This window comes from Lissotriton helveticus, chromosome 8, assembly GCF_964261635.1.
Source record: "Lissotriton helveticus chromosome 8, aLisHel1.1, whole genome shotgun sequence".
NCBI lineage: Eukaryota > Metazoa > Chordata > Amphibia > Caudata > Salamandridae > Lissotriton > Lissotriton helveticus.
In genome coordinates this window covers 1312564847-1312585742 of record NC_136069.1, presented here as the reverse complement: position 1 = coordinate 1312585742, position 20896 = coordinate 1312564847, and the positions used below count along the sequence as shown (strand labels likewise).

At 48.2% G+C, this 20896-nt stretch overlaps 1 protein-coding gene across 1 annotated transcript in view; it reads right to left on the bottom strand.

Annotated features, from left to right (window-relative positions):
• USP9X (ubiquitin specific peptidase 9 X-linked) overlaps positions 1-20896 on the bottom strand; it is a 1542050-nt gene that overhangs the window by 223628 nt on the left and 1297526 nt on the right. Inside the window, exon 36 of the mRNA XM_078658291.1 lies at positions 1830-1953. Coding sequence (XP_078514417.1) covers positions 1830-1953 — 124 coding nt within the window. The remainder of the gene's footprint in view (positions 1-1829; positions 1954-20896) is intronic.

Below are 20896 nucleotides of genomic sequence, written 5' to 3'. Positions count from 1 at the left end.
GAGCGCATACTCGTTACAGAAACTGCAGTGGGGTGAAGGCACCAAAGGCAGATGTTGTGCAAGTCTGAATTAGATATTTGCATTCTACATGCCTGCACTGTTTTGAATTCTGAAACTTGGCGTGATTTCATGTTTAACAAGATAGAACATTACGACAAATGTACGTATGGAATCGATTTGGTAAAGCAGTCAATGGGGTTGCTTCAATCTGTGGCTGGGGGTGCTAGGGACACAAAAGAGAATTTAATGTCTGTGTACAGGGTGGTGTCTTCTATGGCTCTGAGTCATTATGTATTAGCAAGGGACTGGAGATGTGACTGGGCCCTCTCTATACCATCAGCCAGAGCTGGCAGCTTTGCACAAGTTCCAAATTTAGATTGGTGCATTAAAAGGATTTTTTGGATGAGGAATCTGCAGAAGTAAGAATCCATCGCAAAATACTTGGGCTTGCCATACATAACAACCCTTTAGGTAGGCTTTAATAGACCACCCTGTAGTCAAGTAAGATTTTTAAGTGCCAACTTCCCATCACAGACCAAGCACCCAGTACCCTACACAGAAGGGCTTTCACACTTTTAGAATGCTTGGTGACTCATGCAAGTGTAAAAATGGTCAACATATATCTCGATTCCTTGCTGATATGACCAAATGTAACAGCATACTGGTGATAGGATTCTGGCTGTCTTTGAGGTAGGAACCTTACTGGTCTAAAAACTGCTTTTTGCGTAAAATGTGTAGATATGAGGGTGGGTAGGGTGGAAGAGAGCAATAGATAGTAAACATTACTAGAGTTTGGTATTTTAAAATGTAACATTTCTTTATGTACACAGGTGTGTATATCAATTAAATAGCGCATATTAAATAGATAGCGCTTTGGTATAGTGTTCTTTGGGCTTCACCATGACGTGACACTGTCTTATGTTTAAATTCAAAAACATTATTGCAACAATGCTACAAAAGACGCACCATGTCAGATGGGCATTCAAAGAGTACAAAGCTGAAGCAAAACTTCCCTATATTGGTGTGGAGACCATTACATAATGCCTGTCCCTGCAGGTTGTAATGATTAGCAAGGCAGGCACTATTAAGAATTCCTAACGCCAGAAATTCCTCAATAAATGTTCTGTACAGTAGTGGTTATTATTGCCAATTTATTAGGTACAGATTTTATTAAACGTGAAATGATATTAGACTGAGTCCTCCCAGCCATGATTCAAACCGGTAACCTGCAGGATAGATACAAATCTTACCACTAAGAGTTGAATTTGCAGGTACCGTTTAAAAGCTGCTTGAATTTTTAAAGGAGTTCTGCATAGAGAATCTCAGTGTCTCACTCTAAATAAATCACGATTGTTGCACTAATGGGATTTTGCAGAAGAATGAGGATTAAGAGATCTGCCTTAAGTATTACACAGTAGCAATGTTATCAGGCTCATTTTTATGGAAAACATGGCAAAACTGCCCAGGTGTTAATGGTTGTAAAAAGACCTCACATTGGGTAACCAGTGCACAAAATAACACCACATGTTACATCTTAATGTAACCTGTGGTGCTTTGAATAAGTACTAAATACTTCATCTAATACGTACCACAAGCTGCGATATTGGTATTTACTTGGTGCAGTACTAATCACCCATTTACCACACAGCTCAGATTGATGCCCCAAGAGTGTCTACTAAAGGTTCTGGTCACATGGGATTTAAGAATTACACATTAAAACGAGAACCTAACTTTAGGGTACATTATAAATGAACAAGAACAAATGTGTAGATACGTTTTAAAGGTGGGAATAAAAAGAACATCAAAACTATTAATAGAGAAAAGTTTACCAATCACTTGCAGGGCCGCGGACGATCTTCTTCGTGTGAAAACCAGTAGTGAAGAGAAATTTAGCAGCAAGCTGTATGCTAATCATTGTTATTTCTTCTGCTTCTGGTAACAGATGATCTTGCCCTAAATGAGCAAAAAATAAAAACTATTTGGGAAATTACCTACTTTAAAGGTGCATCATGCAGTACAATGCTCAACATTTGTTAGCACAATTCGGTGTAATACACTCAACTGTGCTATTACCAGCTAAAACTTCAATAATTGCACATTGTTTCTTGATAAGAGGAACTTTTGTCAGAAACACTATCATTGCAAACATTGATCCGTAGGATGGGCTCCAAGGAAAGTGAAGGATACGCTACGATTATGTTTTCCAGTTACAAAAGATTTTACCTGATAAACCACCACCAAAAGGAACATTTGATTTTCAACAATCTGCTCTTTTACTGCTTTGGTGCCCTTTGGTATCAAAGAAGTAAAAATGCAGGCCCCATATCGAAGCGCTTTTCTGTTATATATGCTCTAGCTATGACTCTTTTGGGCCACTGTATGCCAATATACCCTTTTGACCATCAGCAATGTCCCTCGACTCCCTGGACCTTCTTCCACAGTCACCTTTTGAAGTATGGCTCATCTCATATGGATGCAACTCACTATTCACTGCACATTGATGTGTAGTGACCAGCTGGTTAACAACTAAACTATGACCGTAGTTTCATTCAAAGGGAATATGCATCATCCTGATGTCCTCTTCCTTCACTGACAGGAGGACAGAGCTTTGCTTTCTAAAAGCTCAGGTATCAAGATTGTGGCAACAAAGATTACTGAGTATACAATGCCTCTAGAGCTACCCACTTTTTAGTACAAACATTTGTGACCCACTAAGAGACAAACATGGAGAGGAGAGAGGCTAGACAGCGAAGCAAGGTGGCCAGGGCAGAGCCAGAATAAAATAGCCTGTCTCTTAACAAACAGGTAGGACAGAAAAGGATCATCAGCTGCCCAGGGTAAACAGGGTGAGGCAGAGGCACACAGCAAGCTGTCAGGGAAAGGACACGATCGTACCCACGAGAGGAAAACAAAATGGTAGTCATAAAACCAAGCACTTTGGGATTCAATCCTCGTATGCCAGTGGTTGACCCCCTCAACTCGGCATCCAGGGCAGGGCCAGAGCAACGCTAGCATCCTTTCTGGCCAACAGGATACAGTCCGTGAAGATGGGAAATTTCAGCTCCCCTGATTTCTCTCTCCCTTGTGGTGTCCCCCAGGGCTCCTCGCTAAGTCCGACACTTTTCAACATCTATGTGTCGGACTTGGCGAGGGTAATCAAGTCATTCGGCATAGGGCTTACATCGTACGCCGACGACACACAGCTGGTCCTGGAGATACACAAAAATGGAGAAGCTGTGGCAGCGAATTTTCAGGCAGGCATGAAGGCAATCAGTACATGGATGAACCGGAATTGCTTAAAGCTAAATTCCGACAAGACGGAGGTATTGGTTTTTGGTGAACTGACTCCGTCTTGGTCTCCGGTCTGGTGGCCTTCGGAACTGGGTATGCCTCCATTGCCAGTAGCCAAGGTGAAAAACTTGGGCGTGCTTTTTGACAGTAAGCTTACGTTCCTTAGTCACGCCAATGCCGTGGTCTCGGCCTCCTTTTTCACTTTGAGAATGGTGAAGAAACTGCTCCCTTTTCTTCCTCCCACTGCTGGTAAAACTTTAATGTCCTCCTTGGTACTATCCAAGGTGGACTATTGCAATGGCCTACTGCTCAATGCACAGGAACAAGTGGTGAGCAAGCTACAGCTTGTTCAAAATGCTGCTGCAAGGATCCTCATGGGGATACCAAAACACGCCTCTATCTCTCCTACAATTCGAGAGCTTCACTGGCTACCCATAAGAAGTAGGATAAAGTTCAAGGCCATGTGCATTACTCACAAGGCCTTGAACAATAATGGTCCCGACTTCTTCAAAAGCGCTTTCAAAATCTATAAACCCAGTCGAACACTGCGGTCATCCACGGCCCAACAGCTCCAAATTCCTCCAACAAAAAAGGCAACATGGGGAGACAGACGTTTTGTAGTGGCTGCATCAAAACTATGGAACCAGATTCCTCTCCAGATCAAGGAACACACTTCGCTGTTTTCCTTTCGAAAACATCTTAAAACATGGCTCTTTAACCAGTAACATCTTTTCACAACCCTCGTAATCTGCTTACACTAGCGCCGAGACACCGTAAGGTATTTGCGCGCTTTAGAAAATTTAAAAATAAATAAATAAATAAATAAATAAACTCCATGGGGCATACAAATATATTAAAACATGCATTTCCCCTTGGGAAGTGGACGTGCCCGCAGAGGAATATTATGGCAGGTACACATTTCTTCGTTTTGAAGCCCCCTCATATATGGGGCTGACCTCCATGGAGGGCATTTTAGTTTTTTAATAAAAATGTATTTTTTCCCCTGGGTAGTGGGGTTGTGCCCCCATCAAGTGTATTTTTCCTCCTGGGGCACATGACTGCATCCTCATAGAGGGTGCTATCGTGCACCCCAGGGGAAAACAAAACAGCACTTATGCATTACTCCACTAAGGGAAAAATTGGTTCACAAAATGTTTTCTGCAAAAAGGACTATGTAGAGGTGGGATGTGCGCCTAGAGGATTGGGCATCTTTATTGTTCTGACATATCAGAACCCACATCCTAAACGACTGCAAGAACTGGCAGTTTTTATGGCCAAAACATGCACAGGCATGATGAGAGACTGATCAAGTATGCCAAAAACTGATTTGGAAATCACACAAAAGGAACTCACCAAGATTAGGATAAAAAAATATATAAGTAATTGGTGAAGGAGTTCCTGGCTGCCCTTAAAATCAAACTAAGTGTTAGGAGGAATTAAGAGTCAAGAAAATGCGAAAGGTCCCCAGGGACAAAATGGACAACTGTGAAGTGTATATCCTCACCTTTACTCCCATGTTGGCCTCAGAATCAGTTGTACCCAACACTGACAGGAGATCATGTCCACAGAGTCAATCTCTGAGATGGGATCGGTAATTGAAGAAGTTTCAAGTGTAGCCGCAATCAACAGGTCACTAACTTTTTTTTAGAGGAGTTCAAAGTCCTAAAGCAGAAACAATAACAACCTCAATGTGGAAGACCACGGGGACGAGCAAAAGGAAGGGTAGGTAACGGAAGTTCTGGAAAACAAGACTAGGTGTAAAGATCATCCAAAAGGGACTTGTCCCCTACGATCAAGATCACAGAAATCCTAACCTTGGAATCATAGGGTGGAAGAGAAAACTGTGGTCAACTTATCTCACTATTTATTGACTAAGATGAGGAATCACTATTCAAATTAGGCTTATACTTCCCCCCCCCCAGACGCAGACATGGACTATGCTAGAACTAGGATTTACCTTTTTAGGTCGGGCCTGGGCAGCACATGAGCTGTCCTGCGAAGCATACTGTATTCAGGTATGGACTTGAAGCTCCATCCATTTTCCGCCCATCTTTTCATTTGGCTCCTGTTACTTTCCTTTCTAAATGGTTGTTTTTGATTCATCAATAGGCTTAATAGTCCCTCCTTAGTGCCTCTTTGTCTACATTAGTAACCTCCCACAAGGACTGGCCCATTTACTTGTGTTATTACTCGGTATGTTTTATTTAGTCTGTAAGCACTATTTTCTTGAATAATTTCTCCTATTCCACCCACGACATGCTCCAGCTTACAGCGAGCCGCGTCTAAAGAAAGGGGTGCAGCCGCCATTAAAGTGAAAGCACGGGATGGGGCGCATATACACACAAAAAAACCACATTTGTTTGTGAACTGCACAAACAAATGGTTTTTTTGTGAAAGCGTCCGATGTCGTGCTTTCACTTTAATGGCGGCCACGCCCCTTTCTTTAGACGCAGCTCGTCGTACTCACTTAGTCGATGCCACATCACCCTTTAACACACGAGCCTCCCCAACCGCATTTCCCTCCCCAGCCCCTCCCTTTCAATGTGCTTCGGTGAGGTCTCGCATTTGCGAGAGTTTGAGCTATTGCCATTATGAATGACAATGCCTTTTATTTATGTGTTGGTTTCAAAACACAAATAAAAGTCATTGTCATTTACAATGGCAATAGCTTAAACTCTCGCAAATGCGAGACCTTTTGCATTGAAAATGCTTGTTTTTTATATGTGAGAAAACTTAAGTTAATGAAAGTGCAGAACATGTCCCCTAAAACATATGATGATGATTCATACATCACAAAGGACATCAAGTGAGTGATTTTTCAGTTAAAAACATCAAGTCACTAGTTACTCTCTTCGAGTTAGATTGTGATAATACTGCAACGTATGTACAGGATACCAGAGAAGTACTACAGAAAATTGGCTTCTCACTAAATTACACCATATCTAGTGGCTCCAAGCCTAAATCTTAAATAAACCTCCAATATGGCTCATGACAACATTGAAGAATTTCACAGTGTTGAGACACATTAATTGATGAACCTATTTACCAATCCCACCCATTTCAGAAGGAACCTAATGTAAGGAACAAAGAATAGCATTAAATGGCCTCATCTATGATGAAAGTATAGTGATTAAAAGGTCGGACAAGGGCAGGAATTTAGTGTTAGAAACATCGAAGACTATATTGCAGACGCACAGGCAGCTTAATGACACCAAAGATTCAACAAATGGCTAAAGTTTTTAAGAGATGGGGGCAGGGTCTCTTAAGTGGTAGAGAATGCCCGGATTAGGATCATGGATACATCTCCTAGAGGATGTCATGCTTCATCATATAGCAGTGCTACTCGTCGTGCCGGTGCTGCAATGCCCTACGGGTCCCCCGAAGGGTCACTTTGACGGAGATCTTTTCAGAGACTGCAGTATGATGAGTGCAAGTGAGGTGATTTGTGATGAGGAGTAGTGGGGTGTGAATAGAGGTTAAAACTGATAAGGGAGATCCTACACTATAATTTAATGAGGGGGATCACCCTTCCAGGGATAAAAAACCTATGACAGGTGAGTGCTACCTCAGGGTTTCTAGGAACCCTGGTAGTCAGTGTGTTGAGAGTGAATAGGGGAAGTATCCTATAGTCACGGGAGGGGGATCAATCTCCGATCAGTGTGTCAACATGTTTCGCGCCTGGTATGGTCATAAGGATCCGTGGCGCTTCATCAGGACAGAAAATATATAGTGGACAAACTACCCCCACACTGAGTTGGTGCCCCTAAGTTGCTACCCACTGTGTGTGTTGTTCAGGCTCCGACCTGTAGTGAAGAGAAAACATCGGGAGAGAAAAAGGATTAAAATCCTGGTAGAGCAGACCATCATCCATCAGGGGTGTCCCTAAGTCATGGACCCAAAAAAAAGCTTTGCACCCCAACCATGCAGTATGATGATAGAACGTGACAAAAAACATGCAGAGGTGCAAATTTTGGTAAAAACAATTAAGACACAAAGCAAGTACCGCTGTAGGGCACCCCAAGGTTGAACTGACAAGTGATGTTCACAAGAGACGTTGTCACTGTGGCGCCTGTATATATGGTCACGTTAGTTGGGATATGTATCAAAGTGATGTAGCTCAGATTTCCTCTGGTTTCAGGCATTGCTTTATTTTTGTGTTTCAGACAGACTGCATTTAAAATGACACAGATGTTGGTGCAAGTGAAAACACATGGCATATGAAACATGAAAATGAGGCCTGGTCAAAATGCTTTCAGTCTGAAGGGCTTTCATTTTTAAGCATACTTAATTCATTAATCATGGATGTTTAATGTGCTGAGTTTAGATTTAACCTCACTATAGAACGTACATTTAATTTAGAGAATGTTTTTTGAACTTTTAAAGTAGCACATAATTGTGCTGAACTAACGTGTTTTTGCAGTGTAGAGAAACTCGTGATTGCAGTTTCCTCTTTAGCTTTGAAGATAATCAGGTCCTTTTCCTTGCACTCTACACTCCCTGTTCCTGTCTTAAGAGACTTTGGCTCTGTTGCATATTTAGACAATGCATATTCAGTCATAACACATCATCTTATAATGTGTATTAATTAACCATGCACCAACACTACACGCGGGCAAACGCATCTTGCATGAAAAGCTATCTAAAACATTAGAGCATGCTGCTATGAGTATGTATTAACTGTGTGAGCTTTGAAAATTTGCACTGGTGTATGTTTATGCTATGTTGTACATGGCACATTTTTGCATGTTGTACACAAATGATAGAAAAGCTGCTTTAAACTAATAGCTTTTGCTAGGTAATAACTAATGAACAAGTTACTTACCTTCGGTAACGATATATCTGTAAGAAACAGTAGTTAGCATTAGATTCCTTACCTTAGAATATCCCCAGGCGTCAGTCTGGATCCGGAAACTTTTGCGTAGCAGTACCCCTGCGCGTCGGTAGGCGTCGTCTGCAGGCGTCCCCTGCGGCTCCGCGTCGTCGGCGTCGTGCGCCGTGATGACGTCGCTGGAGTATATAGACGCCGCCTCCGCGCGCTGACGTCAGTTCTTTGCACACAGCTTTTCCGCGCCAGAACACGCAGAGCCATGTGAGAACCAACACTGGTGCCATTTGAAAACTAGGGCCCTGAAAGGGATGTCCTTAACCCTAGGTATCAGTTCGCAGAATGGGGAGGATGGGAGGGGCGGTAAGGAATCTAATACTAACTACTGTTTCTTACAGATATATCGTTACCGAAGGTAAGTAACTTGTTCATCTGAAAGAAACAGGTTAGTATTAGATTCCTTACCTTAGAATAGATACCCCAGCAATACCAACCCCGGTGGTGGGTCTGCGAACCAATACAACCTACACCAGAAAGTCCTGGAGGACCGAACGGCCAAAGAAGCCATCCCTCCGGACTTGACTGTCCAGGCAGTAGTGCCTCGCAAAGGTGTGCAGCGAGGCCCACGTGGCCGCCTGGCAAATGTCCTGCAAAGGGACTCCCCGGCCCAGGGCAGTAGTAGCCGCCGTGGCCCGAGTGGAATGGGCCCTCAGCCCAACAGGAGGCTCCTTCCGAGCCAAAGAGTAGCATGCTTTGATGCACAGGACGACCCACCGAGAGATGGTCCGTTTCTGTACCGCCCTTCCCTTCTTCTCACCCACGTAGCCAACAAACAGTTGGTCATCCACCCGGAACTGGCGTGTGCGATCCATATAGAATGAAAGCGCACGTTTTGGGTCCAGACGATGGAGCCGCTCTTCATCCTTTGAAGGATGCGGAGGCGGGAAGAAGGAGGGCAAGGTGATGGACTGCCCAATGTGAAAAGCAGAGACTACCTTGGGCAGGAAAGAAGGTCTAGTCCGAAGAACCACCTTATCAGGATGAACAGACAAGAAAGGAGGTTGAATAGAAAGAGCCTGGAGCTCACTCACTCTCCTGGCAGAGGTGATGGCTACCAGGAAGGCCGTCTTTAAGGTGAGAAGACGGAGAGGACAGGAATGAAGGGGCTCAAAGGGAGCGCACATCAGAAAAGTCAAAACCAGGTTCAAGTCCCACTGAGGCATCACGAACGGAGTTGGAGGATACATGTGCGTGATGCCCTTCAAGAATCGTAACACAATAGGGGACTTGAACAAAGATGGCTGATCAGGTAGCCTCAAGAAGGCGGAAAGGGCAGAAAGATAGCCCTTGATAGTGCCCAGAGCAGAGCCCTGCTGGGCAAGGGAAAGGAGGAAGAGGAGAACCTCAGACAGAGGGGCAGAAAGGGGATCCACAGCCTTTGCTGTGCACCATGCCACAAATCTGTTCCACCGGCAGGCGTATACCGACTTTGTGGAGGGACGCCTGGCTGCCAGAATGACATCACAGACTTCAGGAGGCAAGTCAAATGGCCTCAACTGTCGCCGCTCAATCTCCACGCATGGAGGTGGAGACTGGACAGGTTCGGGTGGAGGACCGTCCCCTGCTGCTGCGACAGAAGGTCCTCCTGAAGGGGCAGGCGGATCGAGGGACCGACTGTCATGCTGAGTAGCTCGGGATACCAGTACCTTCGAGCCCAGTCCGGAGCCACAAGGATAACTTGGGCCCGGTCGCGCCTGATCTTCTTCAGCACTCTGGGCAGAAGTGGTATAGGCGGAAAGGCGTACAACAGACCGCAACTCCACTCGCGCCGAAAGGCGTCGCCGAGCGAGTGCCGTCTTGGAAACTCCAACGCGCAGAACTGATGACATTGCGCGTTCTCTTCTGTGGCGAATAGATCTAACCAAGGCTCTCCCCATTGCTGAAAGAGGCCTCTCGCCACATCCGAGTTCAGACGCCATTCGTGATCCACCGAGCACCGACGGCTGAGTTCGTCCGCCCTGGCGTTCAGAGAACCTGCCAGGTGTTGAACCGTCAGAGTCACGCCCTGACGTTCCAGCCATTGCCAGAGGCGCAGAGCCTCCTGGCAAAGGGTCCACGACCCCACACCGCCCTGTTTGTTGCAGTACCACATGGCGGTGGTGTTGTCCGTGAACACCTGCACCACACTCCCGTTGACAAAGGGGAGGAATGCCTTCAGTGCCAGGCGAATCGCCCGCAGCTCCAACATGTTGATATGGAGCCGGGATTCCGCCGGAGACCAAATGTCTCTGATCCCCGCCTCTCCCAAGTGGCCACCCCAGCCTTGGAGGGACGCGTCCGTCACAACCACGTGCTCCGGTTGGGGAAGGGAGAGGGATCTGCCCCTGACCCAATCGCGGTCCGTAAGCCACCACTGCAACTGTCTCGCAGTGCCCTCCGAGATCAGGACATGGTCGGATAGGTTGCCCTGATGCTGGGCCCACTGAAACTTCAGGTCCCACTGCAGAGCCCGCATCCGCCACCTGGCGTGATGCACCAGAAGGATGCAGGAGGCCATCAGCCCCAGAAGCCGCAGCGTCAACCTGACCGAAACCCGGGATAACGGCTGAAAGATGGGAATCAGAGCCTGAATATCCCGGACCCGCCGTTCCGGAGGATAAACCCGAAACTGCGCCGAGTCGAGAACCGCTCCGATGAAAAGGAGCTTTTGAGAGGGACACAGGTGTGATTTCGGCACATTGATGGAGAACCCCAGCTCGTGCAGGAGGTCTGCCGTCATCTGAAGGTGGTGGACGACTGTCTGGGGCGAGCCCGCCTTCAACAGCCAGTCGTCGAGGTAGGGGAAGACTGAAACCCCTAACCGGCGCAGATGAGCTGCGACCACCGCCATCACTTTCGTGAACACCCGTGGGGCGCTGGTAAGGCCGAAAGGGAGCACGATAAACTGAAAGTGCTCGTGGCCTACCGTGAACCGCAGGTAACGCCGGTGGGCCGGCAGGACGGGGATGTGAAAATACGCATCCTGCAAGTCCAACGCTACCATCCAGTCTTGTGGGTCTAGAGCAGCCAAGACCTGAGCCAAAGTCAACATCTTGAACTTCTCCTTCCGGAGGAAGCCGTTGACGTTCCGTAGATCCAAGATAGGACGCAGGCCTCCCTTGTCCTTCTTGGGTACCAGAAAGTAGTGGGAGTAGCAACCACACCCTACTTCTGGCCCAGGAACGCGCTCGATGGCCCCCTTGGCCAAGAGGGCCGTAACTTCCTCCTGCAGAAGCGTCAAGTGGTCCCCCGACACACGGTGGTTCTGCGGTGGCATGGCTGGAGGAGTGGACTCGAAGGGGAGGGCATAGCCCCTTCGGACAAGCTGCAGCACCCACCTGTCCGATGTTATCGCGCGCCAGCGGGAGTGGTGATGGCGAACCCTGCCACCCACTGGCGTCACGTGAGCCCGAAAGCTCGGACTAGGAAGGCTTGGATGCAGCAGCGGAGGGAGGCGTGGACTGACCACGCCGCTGGCCTCTACCGCCACCACGGCGGAAACCACGGCCGCCACCGCGCTGGGGAGCATTCTGCGTCGCGTGGCTGGCAGCACGTGTGGGACCTCCCCTCCCCTGGCCACGAAAGGGCCGAAACGAACCCGTCTGCTGGCGCTGGGTCGAAAGACCCAAGGACTTGGCCGTGACCCTGGAGTCCTTGAAGCGCTCCAGCGCGTGGTCCGCTTTGTCACCAAACAGGCGACTGCCATCAAATGGCATGTCCATGAGTGAATTTTGGACGTCTGGCGAGAAGTTGGCAGATCTCAGCCAAGCATGGCGACGAATCGCCACCGTTGTGGACATCGCCCGTCCCAGCGAGTCGGTCGTGTCGAGACCACAACGGATCGAGTACCGCGCCGCATCCCGGCCTTCAACTAAGGCCCGTGTGAGCTTGTCCCGCACCTCCTGGGGACATTGCGGCAGACACTCCTCGACCGTATCCCACAGGGAGTGGGTGTAGCGGCCCAAGAGGCACGCGGTATTACAAGACCGCAGTCCAGCGCTCAAAGAGGAAAAGACCTTTTTACCAAACTGGTCATACCGCTTTGATTCCCTATCGGGCGGAGCCGACGGAAATGCGGACTGCGAAGTGGAGGCCTGGATCACCAGACTCTCCGGGGAGGGATGGGTGGATAAAAAGGCAGGGTCGTCCGAGCATGGACGGTGACGCCTCGCGACATTCCGGTCAACCGGCGCACCAGAAGCGGGCCTGGACCAGGTGCCCAAAAGGACATCCGACAGGGCCTCATTAAACGGCAGCAGAGGCTCCTGGGGGCATGACTGCGGTTTAAACACTTCGGTCAGAATGTTCGGCTTGACCTTCGCGACGGGGAGCTCAAGGTGCAAGGCCTTGGCAGCCCTCATCAGGACCACCGAATAGGCAGCACCTGCCTCAGACGCCACAGGGGACGGAGAGACAAACCCAGGGTTGGGCGACTCGTCCAGGCCACTGGCATCACCCAGATCACCTACCCAGTCCACATCATACTGGCAGGCACGGGATAGAGGGTCCTCAGACCCCTCCCAACCCTCTCCATACTCATCGTCATCATACCCATATTCTGGGTCGACGATATAGACGTCGGGGTCAACGGGCCCCATCGGCGTCGAATCCGGCGTCGGCCGACGCCGGTCCGACTCCGCGTCCGGAGTCGGGGAGGAAAGGGGGGTGGCGCCGCGCGGCGTCGGGGACCCGACGCCGGCCGGAGCCGACGGCGGAGTCGCTGCACCACGCGGGGGCGGTACCACGGGTTGGCCCACAGGAACCGACGCCGGAGAGGCCGGGAGACCAGCCGGCGACGAACCAGAGGGAACCAGCGGCGCCGGGGCCGGAGCCGCCGGCGGCGCCGGGGCAGGAGCACCCGAACCGCTCGGGCCCCCAGACGGGACCGACGGGCCCGCAGGCGCCGAAGGCCCCGCCGGAGAAGACCTCGCCCTCATAGCAATGAGGAAGGCCTCGATCTCCTCACGCGACGCGCCTTCCCCAGGGACCGACGGGTATGGGGTAGACGGCGTCGGCGACCCACGCGGGGCCGCGGGGGTGGGGTCACCCGAGCCCCCGGCCGCATTACGCGGGCGTCGGGGGGAGTCGGGGGTGCGATGGCGACGCCCCGACTTCTTGTGCTTACCTGACGAGCCGGAGGAATGGTGGCGACTCCCGGAGCGCCCATGGCGGCTCCGCGATCGTTCCCTCGACCGCTCCCTCGACCTCCGACCGGACCGGGACCGCTCTCGACGCGGGGCCGACACCCGGAGCTCGAGAAGCTTGCGGGACCGCTCCCGCCTAGCTTTTCCAGTCAAGGCCCGACAGTCGACGCAGGACTCCACGTCGTGGTCCGCGCCCAGACACCGGAGGCAGAGTCGATGGTGGTCGGTGACCGACATCATGCGGTCGCACTCGTCGCAGCTCTTAAACCCAGGCATCCTACCGGCACCGTAGAAAGAATAAGTTTTACAAACACTTGGTCAAAAGACCGGAGTACTGCTCTTCGGATCTGCGCTAACTGGCGCGGAAAAAAGAAGAACTGACGTCAGCGCGCGGAGGCGGCGTCTATATACTCCAGCGACGTCATCACGGCGCACGACGCCGACGACGCGGAGCCGCAGGGGACGCCTGCAGACGACGCCTACCGACGCGCAGGGGTACTGCTACGCAAAAGTTTCCGGATCCAGACTGACGCCTGGGGATATTCTAAGGTAAGGAATCTAATACTAACCTGTTTCTTTCAGATACAGGGTACTAGTATGGGGAAGGTAAACATAATGGGTTTTATTTGTATACATTATTATTCTTTTGTGCTTGTTTTTGTTTATGGGCCCACCATAAAATGGCTGCCTAAGAATCCACCCCCTTTTCTGAATCGTTTTTGGCCACTACAGGTGTGGCAGGGTATACTCAGACATGAGTCCCTTTCTCACTGCTCCATCAGGATTCAAGCAAGCCGGGCCGAAGAGGCTGAAATGCCAGAAACCGGTCCCCGGTAGCTTGTCTCCTTTCTGGTGAAGAATTGGCTTGGTAGTTTGGTCTGCCCTGTTCCCATGATGCACTGGGCCAGGGACAGACTAATTTGCATATAGCCAGGTTCTGAGCTGGGATGGGGCAGTGAGATAAATAACGGTGATGGATCAAGCCCTGATCTTTGGACTGGGTAAGAGTGGTCTGCTTAATTCAGACACTCTGTTCATCACCACCCCCTTTTCTGAATCGTTTTTGGCCACTACAGGTGTGGCAGGGTATACTCAGACATGAGTCCCTTTCTCACTGCTCCATCAGGATTCAAGCAAGCCGGGCCGAAGAGGCTGAAATGCCAGAAACCGGTCCCCGGTAGCTTGTCTCCTTTCTGGTGAAGAATTGGCTTGGTAGTTTGGTCTGCCCTGTTCCCATGATGCACTGGGCCAGGGACAGACTAATTTGCATATAGCCAGGTTCTGAGCTGGGATGGGGCAGTGAGATAAATAACGGTGATGGATCAAGCCCTGATCTTTGGACTGGGTAAGAGTGGTCTGCTTAATTCAGACACTCTGTTCATCACCACCCCCTTTTCTGAATCGTGCCTAAGAATCCAGCATGGCTGAGAATTGTTCTGAAATGAGCGACGCATGCGCAGAACCAGCTTGCCTCAAGTGGAGAAATAAGTCAAGGCCACAGTGAACTGTACATTATCGTGCCAATACCAGTGTTTGTGGAAAGTATCATTCCTGCGTGAAAGGAAGAAGGAAATGGACTGATACATTTTTCTGCCGTAATGTTGCTTATTTGTATAAATATTGATGTTAATGTTGCTTATTTGTATAAATACTGAGGCTGAACGGCAGCAAGACAGAGGTGCTCGTGGTGGGGGGTCCATCTGTGTGGAATTCAGCATGGTGGCCACCCTGTTTGGGGTCGACACCGATACCTTGTCAGGAAGCCAAAAATCTTGGCATTTGGCTTGATACTGACCTGACATTTAGGCCTCAGATCAATAGAGTGGTGGGGGTGTGTTTCGGTGTCCTGAAGGGCCTGCGGAAGGTTCTTGAGCTCCTACCCACGGAGGCCCGAAGGACGCTGGTGCATGCCCTGGTAACAGCACGCATAGACTACGGTAACCTCCTATATTTGGGGGCCACAGAAAGGAGCCTTGACCGTCTCCAGGTGTTACAGAATGCCGCGGCCCGCCTGGTTCTGAGGCTGCCCAGGAGATCGGCTCAAAGGCAGCGCTCCGAGCAACATTATTAGTATAGTCAGCCAAGTATAAAAAATGACCCCATAGGGGTGTGCCTGCCGTAAGCCTTAGAGCCTGTCAGCTTTAGGGTCTTAGTCTGAGAGGGAGGAGAGGAGAAGAAGCAGGTGAAATCAGACATCATATGGGTTAGGTACGTGACCGTTGCGGGTGCAGCCTGGGAGGAGATTGCGTCCGAGGAGATGTAGAGGGAGGTGGGGGGGATAGGCTAGCCTTGCACGTCAAGGCAGATCACATTCCTCTGTGGTGTTGTGAAGGGCGGACTGTCTCTCTCTGTGAAGCACAGAGAGGCAGATTGAACAGACCAGGGCAGAGAGTACAGCTGAAAGAAAGGTTTAGATTTAGATGATAAAAATTTAAGTTTGTGCTTTGACTAATTAACTAGTTTAGAAAAGATTTGTCTTATGCATTTATTTCTCTTTATGGGAGATTTTTGCCAATTATTAATTAGCCTTGCAAAACTCACTCTTGAATTATATTTTCCTAAACTCTTTAAAGAATTCTGATTGACATTTGATGCCTCATTCCCTTCCTTTATGGAATGCTTTGTATGAAACCTATAATATTCAACAAAGCAGACGCAGCCCATCGCACCCCAACTACAGAAGGTCATCAACATCTCCTTCGAAACAGCGACATTCCCTGGAAAGCTGGAAGCACGCCGAAGTCAACGCCCTCCTCAAGAAGCCCAAGGCAGACCCCAAGGACCTCAAGAACTTCCAGCCCATCTCCCTGCTCCTGTTCCCGGCGAAGGTCAGCGAGAAAATCGTCAACATGCAATTGGCCCGCCACCTCGAAGACAACAACATCTTGGACCCGTCCCAGTCCGGATTCAGATGAAACCACAGCACCGAGAGCCCTAGTTGCCGCCAAAGACGACATCAGGCGCCAACTAGACAACGGCGAAACTTTCGCCCTCATCCTTCTGGACCTGTCAGCCGCCTTTGACACGGTCTGCCATCGCACTCTAAAGGCACGCCTCCAAGAAGCCAGAATCCAAGAGAAGGCCCTTGACTGGACCACGTCCTTCCTCTCCGGCAGAACCCAGAGCGTCCGCCTTCCACCCTTCCGATCTGAAGCCATCGACATCATCTGCGACGTCCCCCAGGGCTCATCCCTCAGCCCGACGCTGTTCAACGTCTACATGGCTCCCCTCGCACAAGTGGCCCGCCATCACGACCTCAACATCATCTCCTATGCCGACGACACCCAGCTCATCCTCTCCCTCACCAAGGACCTACACACCGCCAAAACAAACCTCCACGAGGGAATGAAGGCCGTCGCCGACTGGATGAGGAGCAGCCGTCTGAAACTGAACTCGGACAAGACGGAGGTCCTCATCCTCGGACCCACCCCCTCAGGCGACTCCTGGTGGCCGACCACACTGGGAACAGCACCGACACCCACCGACCATGCACGCAACCTAGGATTCATCCTCAACTCTACCCTCTCCATGTCTAAGCAGGTCAACGCCGTCTCCTCCTCCTGCTACAACACCTTCCGCATGCTCCATAGGATCTACAAGTGGATCCCGACCGAAACAAGAAGAACGGTGACACAGGCCCTCATCAGCAGCAGACTGGACTACGGCAACGCACTCTAGGCAGGAATCCCAGCCAAACACCTACGACGACTCCAACGCATCCAAAACGCCTCCGCCCGACTGACCGTCAACATCCCCCGCCGCAGCCACATCACCCCCTACCTGAGAGACCTACACTGGCTCCCCGTCGACAAGAGGATCACCTTCAAGCTCCTCACCCACGCACACAAAGCACTCCACAACGCCGGACCAGCCTACCTGAACAGCAGACTCAGCTTCTACACCCCCACCCGCCAGCTGCGCTCCGCCAGCCTCGCCCTCGTCCCCCGCGTCCAACGAACGACCTCCGGCAGCAGATTCTTCACCTACCTCACCGCCAAGACCTGGAACACCCTCCCTACCCACCTACGGCAGACCCAAGACCTACTGCCCTTCAGAAGACTCCTCAAGACCTGGCTCTTCGAGCAGTAGCGGCACCCCCCTCCCCTCAGCGCCTTGAGACCCTCACGGGTGAGTAGCGCGCTTTACAAGTACTCTGATTGATTGATTGAATGTGTTCTGTATTAATTCTATTTTTCCTGTTTTCCAAATTCTGTAACCTGATTGATATTTGCCCAATGAATAAAGGGTCAGAGAAACTTAACTTTTGACTAGAAAATAAAACCCTTTAAAATACTCACCAACTCTCTTTATTGGCTTAAACAGTAATTGCATTTTTGATTTTTCATGTTTATGTAAAGCCTCCTGAAGGTGATACACAGTGGCACCTTTACAGTCCAGATGAATGTCCAAGTCCTGATTCCTGACTCCAATGCTCAAAACCTGAAGACTGGCAAAGCAGTACTGGAAGGTGATGCAAGAAGGAGATTACTGGAGTGGTGTGAGTAATCAATAGGGTTGTGAAATGTTGTTAATGTGCTAGGATGTATTTTTGAAGTGTTGAAAATAGTAAGGGTTTTGACTGTTGGGGAAATTTTGCTCATTTGAATTGATGGTGTTATTGATTTTATTGGTAATTTCATAGGACAGAATGTTTGATTATTGAGTATATGTTCTTAACATGAAAAGTTAGTGTCTTGTTTTATGTTGTCTGGAAATCCCGAGAAGGAATAGCGGGTGGTAAATGGAAGCCACACTGCAGTGAGGTTACTCGTCTGTTGGAATAACAATGAGAAGCTAGGTAGGACTGGCAGTGTTAAATTAGGGACTATTTTCTGTGTAAAAGTGAGAGTGATTGATAGCAAAGAGTTCGCTGGTGAAACTTTGGTCTTACATAACCTAGAAAGGGTGACACCAAAGGAGTAGCAGGTTCTTCTGAGCTTGAGTGAAGGGTAAGCGGAAGGGATTTACTTGAAGTGTTTGAAGAGTAAACAGAAGTTCTTACTTTGTAAAGAGTAAGCGGAAAGTGTTACTCGCAGTGAAACGAAATCTATCCTTTATTTAGTGGAACAGGCAGAGTAGCAAATGTTTTTATGTTGTTACTAACAGAATTTTGATTAAGAAAAACTCTGAAAAATATTGCAGTTGAGAGGGTCAGTAGTAGGAGTCAAACGGACTGAAATTGAGACTGACAGCACTGGAGAAAAGAAATTGCATTGAACTATTGCAGAAATGAAAATGTTTGAAAGTTTAAAGAAACTGTTGGGCGGTAAAGTGAAAAATGTGTTTTTAATTGGTGATGCTCCTGAAGGAACACCTGTGCATTTTATATATACCAATTTGGGACACAATTCATGTATGTGGGTTCACCAATTGTGCAGGATTACTGAAAAAGAGGGTCCTTTGAGGTTTCTAAAAGATGGTACTTTTGAATTGCAAATTATTGTCAAATTAAGGGAAGTGTTATGTGAAATAATGACACCATCTAGAGCTGCACAATTTGAGGTTTTAAGCATGTGGGAAAGGACAGCAAGTGAGGATAAAAAGGTAAAGCACCAGATGCAGGAGAAGGGAAGTAATGATGACAAAAAGCATCAAATAAATAATGATTCAGGGGATGAAATAATGGATGCATTGTTAACTGAGTGTCCGCCAGTTTGGGTTTCCCATTAAAAATACTGAAAATAGTGTACCAGTAAGCACTACAGTGGCTACTGCTTATGTTGACCAGAGAGAAACACAAATTGAGAGAACTGTGCAGACATTTCAGATTGACCCACTATCTGTTGATTCAGCACTGACAGTGATATCAAATTACAAACTGCAGAGGCACAGACAATGCCTAGAAAAACTATGACTGTCCCAATTAATATGGTTCCTACTCAAAAAGTTCAAAGAGCTGCAGAAGGAGTGATTTTGTCAGGCTTTATTTCAGAAACTCAGAATTCACAGATTATTGAACAGAAATTACCCCAGACAGTCCAAGCACTGAAAGGTGTGTGGGGGGGGGGGGGGGATGGTCTTTACAACATCTGCAGCCCAGGATAAATTGAATATATTTTAAAATGGGATTTTTCAAACCTGCTTTGAGGAAGCAGCAGTGATTAAAAAGATAGAGAGCATGGGTGAGACATCTTAATGTTTTCAATTCAACATTTGAACATGAAGAAATTAACAGTCCCTGCAGTTTAATCATGAAAATGAGAACCAGTGTCAGGAAAAAGAGTTAATTTCTTTGAGTAAGGAAACAGTTGCATGTGCAGTAACTACACACGATGGACTGACAGATTTGGCTCAAAATTATGAAATTGATGTTTCAGGAAGTTTTCCATTTCAAAAAAGTTTCAGGGTACATATGGATGATGAAGCAAATGAGAAAATGTGTTCTTCAGGAATGCATTTGCACATTGCAGTAATAATAAAATATATTTTCAAATGCAATGGGTTAGGGAAATTAGGAGACAAATGGGCAAGAAAACATAAGAAAAAGAAACCACCAGACCTTGTTAGGGAAAATTATAAACAGGATGAAGGAGAAGCTTTTGCTTACTCATTGAGAGAAAAGGTGGGAGAATTGCACGTTCATGGGCCACGGAATAAAAGTGAACTTGCAGCATTTCTGAACACATTCCCACAATTGAAAGACAAATGTATGCTGTGGTACCCACAATTTGATGGATTTGTTGAAATGTTAAGAGTTGTGCATTCATTTGGAAATGTTCTTTTACATTGCCATGCAAACTGAATTGTGGTTTGAATCCAAAGTTGTTGTGCAAAGGCCAGGCGAGGAGACAATGAAAAGGGTTTGCATGAATGCACCATCATTTTCTGTTGTTATGGAAAAAAACTTAGCAGTGATTACTTTCCTGAAGGGCAGAGTGCCAGCAAAGGATGTTGATTGGGTACAGATTAAAAAAACACAGGATGGAAGTAAAGGTGCTTTGACCTGTGCAAATTCCAGGTATGGCTGTTGTATAGCTAAAACAGGTGTCCCTTTGCCATTTTTATAACAGATTTGAGCATTGGAAGAAGAAATGTATATTTAAACATGATGCACAAACACAAAGAGAAATGCAGGTGCAAATTATGCCAGTTAAGCAAATGCAAATGTGAGTTCACAAACAGGTACCAATGGCAGAAATTTTTCAAGCACAGATGGTCCCACAAAATATGGAAAATGTACGAGCTATTTACCTTCGGTAACAATGTATCTGGTAGGGGCAATTCTAGCCGCAGATTCCTTAATGTAGAATTATCCCCAGGCGTGAGACTGGATCCGGAAAATCTTTGCCACAGAATCCCTGTGGGCCGGCATCACGCGACTCCGCCCCTGGCGTTGTCCGCGTACGTGACATCAGCGAGGTCACAAAAGTCCTACCACGGCGCGCCTACGTCAGTTTTCTTCAGAGAACTTTTCCGCGCTACAACGCAGAGCCATCAGAACAAAACTGTGACAGTATAGAAACAGTGTACGAAAGAGCAGAAGAAAAGAAAGAATGGTGAGGAACAGCACCATATGGGACAGTGCCAGACACTGCAATACTGAAAAGCAGGGAAAGAAATAACAGAGCACCGGCCTGAGCAGCAACCCTGCAAGTAC